The 8,603-nt window shown below is 45.6% G+C and overlaps 1 protein-coding gene across 1 annotated transcript; it reads left to right on the plus strand.

Moving 5' to 3' along the window:
- The first annotated feature begins 788 nt into the window (after nt 1-788).
- On the plus strand, nt 789-7,386 carry LOC134043874 (aldo-keto reductase family 1 member B1-like). Its single transcript, XM_062492617.1, has 10 exons — nt 789-863; nt 944-1,111; nt 1,938-2,054; nt 3,257-3,334; nt 3,566-3,688; nt 4,188-4,288; nt 4,461-4,542; nt 5,029-5,112; nt 6,091-6,173; nt 6,932-7,386. The coding sequence occupies exons 1-10, from the start codon at nt 789-791 to the stop codon at nt 6,972-6,974; spliced, it is 954 nt and encodes a 317-aa protein (XP_062348601.1). The 3' UTR covers nt 6,975-7,386.
- Nucleotides 7,387-8,603: the final 1,217 nt, after the last annotated feature.

An 8,603-nucleotide genomic window follows, 5' to 3' on the forward strand; every position in this document is an offset into this window, starting at 1 on the left:
CAGCAAAGGCTCTCAAGCAGACCTAACAGGTATTATGGAGCACTTGGAGGATCCTGCTGATAAATTAATTTATTTTGCATTTCACTTTCAGCACCTCATCCGTACAGCATATTCTGCCTCTCCAAAGTTGCAAAGTCAGTTCCTAAGGTGAAATTAAACCATTTATTTCCACATTTTTATGTTTCCCTCTGAAATACCGTCTGCAGCTCCCTAAAGGCAGAGGGACAACGCGATCATTGCGATATTCGCTGAAAACTCGGTGTTCTTCAGTAGTTTTGAAAGCACACTAAAACACGCTTTCCCCAGCATTTAAAATGAAGTGATTTGTACTGATCGTATCCGAAATCACTCGCAAACTCACCCCAAGGTGAAACTGTCCCACGTTTGTGTCTCTCTCGGGGAACCGAGAGGTGTCAGAGCGCCCGGGGACACGGCACCAGCCGGATTCGCACGGACCGCCTGTGGCACAGGGACAGGGCGCTGCAGGAGCCGGTCCTTGCCGGAACTCCAGCCGGCCCGGGACACGGCTGCGCTCAGCCCTCACCTTTCGCTAGGGAACCTCACCCTTGTCCCGGGGCAGCGTTCGGACCCCTTCCTTCCTTCCTTCCTTTCCTCACCAACTGCCCTCAGCGCATCCCTCATGGCCGCCCGCCGCGCCCCATTGGCTGCGGCTCTGCTGCTGATTGGTCGGCGCGGCGGGCCCGCGCGGGGCGGGGGGCGCTGATTGGTCAGCGCGGCGGGCTCGCGCGGGGCGGGGGGCGCCGATTGGCTGCGGGCGCGGGGCAGCCATGGCGGGCATGGCGGGGTACGTGCGGCTCGGGGCCGCTGCCAGCGCGCCCCTCATGGGGCTGGGCACATGGAAGGTGAGGCGGGCACCGCGCTGCGGGACGGGGAGCACCTGAGAATGCCTCACCCAGACCCGTCCTGCCCTTTTCCCTTGTAGTCCCCCCCAGGTAAGGTGACGGCTGCGGTGATGGCTGCCATCGATGCCGGGTACCGCCACTTCGACTGTGCCTATGTGTACCAGAATGAGAAGGAAGTTGGGGAAGGGATCCAGCGGAAGATTAAGGAAGGTGCTGTGAAACGAGAGGACCTCTTCGTGGTCAGTAAGGTACGGATCAGATGGTTATGGACATACTGCTTTTACCTGTGCTGTTTTTACAGTAGGAACATCTCACATTTAACTGGAGCACTGGAGAAGTTTGTAATGTAAATGACTTAATTCCTGAGACTGTTTTCTTGTTTCCTGTACTGCCACACAGCCCAGTGTAGCGGCCTAGGGCCTGGGGTCCAAGCCCTGGCTGCCACCGACATACCCTGATAGGGAATTCCACAAGGAACAGCCTCTCCTGGAGTCTCAGGCTTCAGCCACAAGGTACCAATGTGCAAGCAGTGCCTGGAGTTCAGGCCATCAGCTCTTGCAGTGATTGCAGCTCCAAGTGATTTCAGCTTGGCTTGCAAGGTGGTACCTTTGGCCAGCACAGAGGAATGAGACTGGGAGCACTGTGTAGAGGTTCTGCAGGGTTCTTTATTGTCCTCTGCAAAGGGGGTCCAGGGACGGCAGCATTCCACTGAACTGGGTAAAAGAAGGGGTTTTTATAGGGAGGGTATGGCTTGACAGAATGACCAATGGTTTGGGGCTAAGGAAATATGATCAAGAGTGTTACAAGGAGATAAAGTGGGGTCCAAAGAGAGGAGAAGGATCTCTTAGCCCAGTCACTGTGACTGAGAAATTCTTGTCTAGGGGATAGTTCTCCAAGGAGGCCTCGTGAGGGACCCTGCTCCCTCCACAGCCCAGACTTCACTGCATGTGAAGAGCACTGCGCTGGCCTCCTTCGACATCCCATTCCAAAGAGCAGGAGCATTCCTGTGCTGTGCAGGAGAGCACTTGAGAGCTTCCACCAGGAGCTCACCATCTGCCCTGGTTTTGTCTCCAGCTGTGGTGCACCTTTCATGAGAAGCCTCTGGTGAAGGGAGCCTGCCAGAAGACTCTTGCAGACCTGAAGCTGGATTACCTGGATCTCTACCTTGTCCACTGGCCTTTTGGCTTCAAGGTACAGTAGCAGCAGTGCCCATAACTTTGTTTCTTGTGGCTGGCTTAATAGCCCAACAATTATTCTGGCTGACAAGACAATTACATGCCTGTTACCTATGCCAGCACTGCTCTGGTGCTCAGCTTTACTGTGGCCATGTGACTCAAGCTGTTGGTCTCTGCACCAGAGGCAGTTGTTTTCCCTTTGATCCTGGGAATGATGGCCTGAAAACTAGAGAAACTACAGGCATATGTCCCAGCTCCAAGCATAAGACAGGCTGCTTTCCTTTTCTCTTGCAAATCCAATGTCTGTTCATCTCAAAATCACCCCTTGTGGGAAGGAGGGTTGCATTTTGCTGCTTCTCTGCAATTTTCCTTTGTGTGCTACAGAATCAGAGAGCAAAAGAAAGCAGTTGTGTTTTCCATTTCTCTCTTTAATCACCAGATCCTTAATGCAGTACAGATTGAGCTGAAATTGCTTGTAGGAGCCTTAGTGTTGTTCCACTGAGACAGAGATTTAAAAGGTGAAACTTCTGTGAGAGAGTTTAGGCCCCCCAAGATCAGTGAAGGAGTTGATGTCTCAGTTTGAATATTTCTAGTCACAGTCTTTCTATCCTCCTGCAGCCTGATCACCTGTTGCCTTTGAGATACTCATCTTTTTTTCATGCTTTAACTTTATATTAACAGAGTCGTGGAAATGAAACTGTCTCATGGTGACAGCAGCAAACAGCTGCTAAACACAGTTCAGTCCTGGCATCTTTTCATACACAAAGGCTCTTCTAACTTTCCTAGTGTTGGTGGCTTTAGTCATGGAAGAACTGTCAATGCACACAATACCTCCTTTCAGTAGATCTGGTGTTGTGTAGACGCAAGTGTTGATTTTTTTTGTTGAAAAAGAACAAAACAGTCTTCTTGCTAAGTGGGAACTAAAGAACAGCACCTGAAGGGAGCACATGTGAGACTGGAGGCTGTAGCTCTGACTGGTTTCTTTCCCTGTAGCTATTTGGGTGAGCCATCACTGCCAGGGGTCTGGCAGAAAAACCTGTTCTTTCAAGGAATGGTGATGGGCAAACATGCCTTAAATTCCTTCCACTTCTCAGGATGGAATGACTGAATGTGGACAAGAATTAGCACTCTTGCACTAGAAGTTTAAGATACTGTGGTTGTGAGCACTCAAGTGGACTTGCCAAGAGATTTTTCAAGCATTTTCTTTGTCGCTGACAGGCAGGAGAGGACCTGTTCCCTGTAGATGGCAAAGGCATGGCTATCCCCAGCAACACAGATATTCTACAGACATGGGAGGTGAGTTCATCCCCAGTAGAAGTCACATCTTCTGTCCTCAGCAGTGCTGTTTGCTTCAGCAGTTGCAGAATGTTCATCCATGTACGCAGAATTAGTTGGAAAGAATTAGCAGAAGTATACGGTAGCTTTTAAAAATGTGCTTCCCATGAAGAGAAACAAGAGCATGTCAGGAAGAATGTATTCAGTCATGTCTTACCCACTGCATGCTGACTGTGCTCTTCTGTCTTCCAGGCCATGGAAGAGCTGGTGGATGCTGGCCTGGTAAAAACCATTGGAATCTCCAACTTCAACCGTGAGCAGATTGAAAAAATCTTGAACAAGCCAGGACTGAAGCACAAGCCTGTAAATAATCAGGTAAGCTGCAAAGTGGCTGCAGGGGAATACTTTTCAGGGATTTTAAAGTTCTGATTACAGTTAAATGAGGAGGTGGAAAAACAGAGAACAAAGTAGACACAGCATGTACTTTAAATCCCTCTCTCTGGATATTTCTTCATACAAACAGAACCATAGTATTTCCTTTCTGTCTCATCTTGTTGAACTACTAACTTTGAAGTATTTTCCTAGGAACCATTCTCTCTGGAGGCATGAAGAAATCAGATATGAGCAATTATTCTGACACAATTATTGACTCTTATAAAGCCTCTCAGAAAAAAAAATATCCAAAAAAGCAGCTGAAGACTCAGTGTAAAAGTTGGTGCCTTACAGAATTACAGTCTTGTATTGTCACATAGGCCACCTACAGGGACGGGTGAAGGCAACCTGTAATTAGGAAATTAGGATTCAGAAAAAACACTGGAGCAAGGGAAAACTACAGTAGTTTTACACCTTTCACTCTCTGCTTCTCTGTTGGCAGATTGAGTGTCATCCATACCTTTCCCAGGAGAAGCTGATTGACTACTGCCACTCCAAAGGGATCACTGTGACAGCATACTGTCCCCTTGGACGTCCTGATGGGTAATTTCCAAGTGGGTTCGTGTGATTTAAGCCTGAAGCATTCAGACTAATTAAGTAATGGTGCAGGTGTATATATATATATATATATATATATATTTAATTAATGGGGCTAGATAGAATCTTTCTAAGTGTTTCTTTTTTGTTTCATCCTTTTCTCACCCACTTTGTCTAGTTCTAAGCCAGAAGCACCTTCCCTTCTGGATGACCCCAAGATCAAGGAGATTGCAGCCAAACACAAGAAAACCCCAGCACAGGTGAGTAAGTGCCAGACAGTGGATACTCCTTCTTGTAACACAGCAATTTAGGAAACGATGTCTGAGGAGAGGGAACAGCCTCTGTTGTGTTACCTGTGAACAGTGCTGCTTTTTTGTCGTTAATAAGCAATGCAGGTTGTCCATTCTGTGGCCTACAAGATGTGCTACTACTAACTCTGGCCATTAGTCAAGAAAATATTCCTGACTCATCTTCAGTTGTCACTTCTCAAATCCTCTTGCAGAAATGAAAACATTGTATATAGTGCAAAACTTCTGAGTGCTAAGAAAAGGAACTGACTGTTCCAAAACCAGAATGCAAAGGAGACCTTCCATGGGGTCTTCTACCACTCCCTCTTTGCTTTCCAGGCAGTGCAACCTGGAGTGCAGGGACGGGGATGATTTGAAATGCAGCTCTGCAGAAGTGGGTATAGATAAGGAAAAGAGCTGCTGGAACTGGAGGAAGGATTCAGTTGTCTGTTCTTGCAGGTTCTCCTTCGCTTCCAGATCCAGAGAAACGTGATTGCAATTCCCAAATCTGTCACCCCACAGCGCATTGTGGAGAACTTCCAGGTGAGGGATCAGGAGTGAGCTGGGTGCTGCCCCTCGGGGATCCTCTATCACTGTCTGTGGGAGTCTGCCTAACCTATATTCCAGGTCATACAGCTGTTGCTGAAAAAAGACTTGTACCCCAACCCTAGGCCTTGGCAGGCATTTGTTGAGTTGTGGCGATCCCAAAAGAAGCGGTTCCAAGGAGTTATGGCATTGCCCATGTTAATGCCTCATGCATATTCCCAACCCTCATTTTCCAGTTCTCATCACCACTCCCAGTCCCTAGAATGTTCTCCCTGCCTTGTATCCCCATTGGACCCTACCTTCCCTTACCCCACCTCTGCATCACTTTCCCCTATGCCCATTGGACCCTGGCCTCGACTCCACCCCTTTTCCTGCTCCAAATTTATACCCAGGACCTCCCTACATCTTGGTCTTCGACCTTTAACTCCTATAGTGTTTGCACGTGTTTTGGGCCTTGTCCCACATTTTCTTTTATAGTTATTAAAGTATTCAGTTCCAGAGTTGTGTCGTGGACCCGTTCCTCATTTTGCCACCTTCGCTCTGTTATCAGGGGACCTTAAAAGGTTGGTTGGGGAGACTGCCCTTGAGTCTTGCACCTTGAATAAATAACCAAAAACCACGACAATCACCCTTGCCATGGCCATGGCCTCCTGCAGCAAGAGGGCTGGGCTCTTTGTCTGTCTGGAAGTCAGGGCTACAGTGAAAATTACAGTGAAGAATAGACAGAGCTCTTGGAAATAGTATGCTGCTAACCTTATCAGACACTTTACATGGTGTCTCCTGTTCTTCTCTTTCTTCCGTCTGCCAGTAGAATCTGGAAAATCCAAAGATACTTCTTTTCCTTTCCATGTTTCATGAATCCCTCACTTGTAACCAGCATCCTTTCTCATACGAACTTGTTCTTTCATCTCTTGAATCTTGCTTCTGATTTGATTTGTTCAAAGAAGTTAAATCCAGCTGTTTTTCTCTTTTTAGGTATTTGACTTTGAACTGACTAAAGAGGAGATGGCAACTCTTCTTAGCTTAAACAGAAACTGGAGGATCTGTGAAATGGTCACGTAAGTGACAGTGTGTGTCCTTCAAACTCTTACATTTTCTGTGATCTTTATTCTGATCTTCTATATCATTCCATATCAGGAACTGGCATAGCTGTTCAAATTGGGTGTATTTTGAAATGTGAAATTACTTTGGGGATGAAGCATCTGTTGTTATATTTCCACTTTATTGACTGAAAGGCAGGTATAAGCCATGCTGTGTATTCATTGTAAATCCATTCTCGAGGAAACTTCATATGCCTGGAATTCCAAAATGAGAGTTTTAGTTGATAGCTTTGGCTCCATCTATATTGGAGAAATGAGCATTAGGCACTTTTAAACTGAGGGTAATTTTTTTTCTGTGTGATATTATAAATTGATGTCAGCTCTTACATATGTGGTTGTGGTGGGTAATGACCATCTGTTGTGCAGTAAAATGCAGAGCTGCTTGCAGATATGCACCTTGAAAGCCAAGACAGGAAGTCTTGGCTGCAAGGCCACAGAAACTGCTGCTGTCTCTGTAAGCATCGTGATTTGTTACATTTTAATTTCTGTATCTAGAAAGTGATGCAGTTGGTTCCACCACTGTTCAGTGCCTGAATGATAGAAAAGGCTGGAACTTGTTGGTCCTGTAGGCTGTTTCTATGCTATCAAGTCTATTAAATTCACTCTGCAGTTGCTCAGTTCAGAGCCTCCTTTGAAGGCTCCTCTGTACACCCCCTGTTGTTCTATACAGCAATTATTTTAGCCTTGAGTAATCTTTCCTCTTTCATTTCTTCCAGGTGCAAAAATCACAAGGAGTACCCTTTCAATGCAGAGTACTGAAGATTTTTTTTCTGCCCTCTCTCAGGCCTCCAGGTTCTAATGAGTTTCTACCATTGCCTCAGATCATGCACTATTGTAGCTTACACACTGTATCCCTCTTGGCAGCAAAGGCACAGGATGTGTGTTCTGTGACTTTGGTCTTTCTTCTTTGGTAGAAGGAAACTGTACAGTTGTTCTGAAGAACAAAATGTGGGCTGTGGTAATTCTCATTACATGAGTGTCTCTGCATGGCTGAAATAGGAAAGGAGAAAACAGAGGGAAGCAGGAACTAGCAACTGATTTTATCTACTGTCTTCCATCAGCACCACTTAAGGCTGCAGGGTCAAGGTATGTAAGTGCAGGAGGAAAACCCATCCTGAGTAATTGTATAATCACTGCCAGAAGGTAAAAGACAAAATTAACTTCTAGAGCACAGGCCAAAGCTTTCTGGGAAAGAAAAATAAATGGGAGAAGTGTTCTGGACCTACAGATGAATACCAACTCATAGTGGGCCTTATTTCAGTCACTTTTCTTACAGGCTGAAACTGAGCAAAGATTGATGTTTAATTTCATTCTTAACCATAATAAAAATATTTGAATTACTGCTGGAAGTTCTGTTCTAATGTTAAAATTAACAAACCAAGAAGCTTGCATTAACAGTGTAATTGGAAATAATTATCCCTATTCAATTTTAAATGATGTCACAAGATCACTGAGATCTTGTCTTGATCAAAAGTTGAGTAATTTGGTATAACAAGCATTGACACAGCAATGCTGAAAAGAACAGTTGAGGAGGACCTTAGTGGGGGTCCACAAGCAACAGGAGACAAACACCTGAAACTGCTGGAAAACTGCACTGGTATCACTGTGGAGTGATTTGGTTGGTGGCCAGTGCTGGTGTCTGGCTGTTAAAAGCCCAGAGCAGCAGAGACTGGGAGGAAAAGGGGGGTAAGCAGTGTTAAGCAGGTGTCTGGTATAGCACAAAGGGTGCATGGTGGAACTTGTACATGTTAATACTGAGCTGCTGAGAGTTAATACAAAGCCTGACTCTGGAGCAAGTGTTACCTCCCCTTCAGGCTGTGCTGACTCACTGGGACAGGTCTCCTCTCTCACTGTAACCCTGTGAATGAGTAAAGGATTCCCCTGATAAAGCCTCTCTCTCCTGCTGGAGGGTGCAGGTGAGCTAATGGAGTCTGTAAGTCAAGAGTCTCTGAATTCTTGAGAGAAATCAGAGTGCAGAGATTGAATTAAAACCTTTGCATGGATTGAATTATGTTAAGCCACTCACACATGAAGTAGAGGTGTAAGTTTAAGTTTTAGAATAAGTAAGCAAGTAGGTAAGTAATTAAGAATAAGCTTTAAGTGGTTTTAGTGGATAAAAGGTCTCAGATGCCAGAGTAGAAGTGTGAGTTCTAGTGAAGGTTGAAAAACACAGTCCTATATACTGGTGTTTCTGTAGAGGCTCCAGGAACACAGTTTTAGACAAAATAAAACTATGGTAAGAATCTTGCTAACGTTTTTCAGATGGAACAAGAGAGACCATATGAGTAGTTTATATGTAACCTGGCGTGCTAAGAAACTAGAATTCTTACAGGTTAAGGAGTAGTGGTTCGAGTTTGTGTCTTTAGCTTGTTGGGAAGTTTCTATATA

The sequence above is a fragment of the Cinclus cinclus genome, chromosome 4 (assembly GCF_963662255.1).
Source record: "Cinclus cinclus chromosome 4, bCinCin1.1, whole genome shotgun sequence".
NCBI lineage: Eukaryota > Metazoa > Chordata > Aves > Passeriformes > Cinclidae > Cinclus > Cinclus cinclus.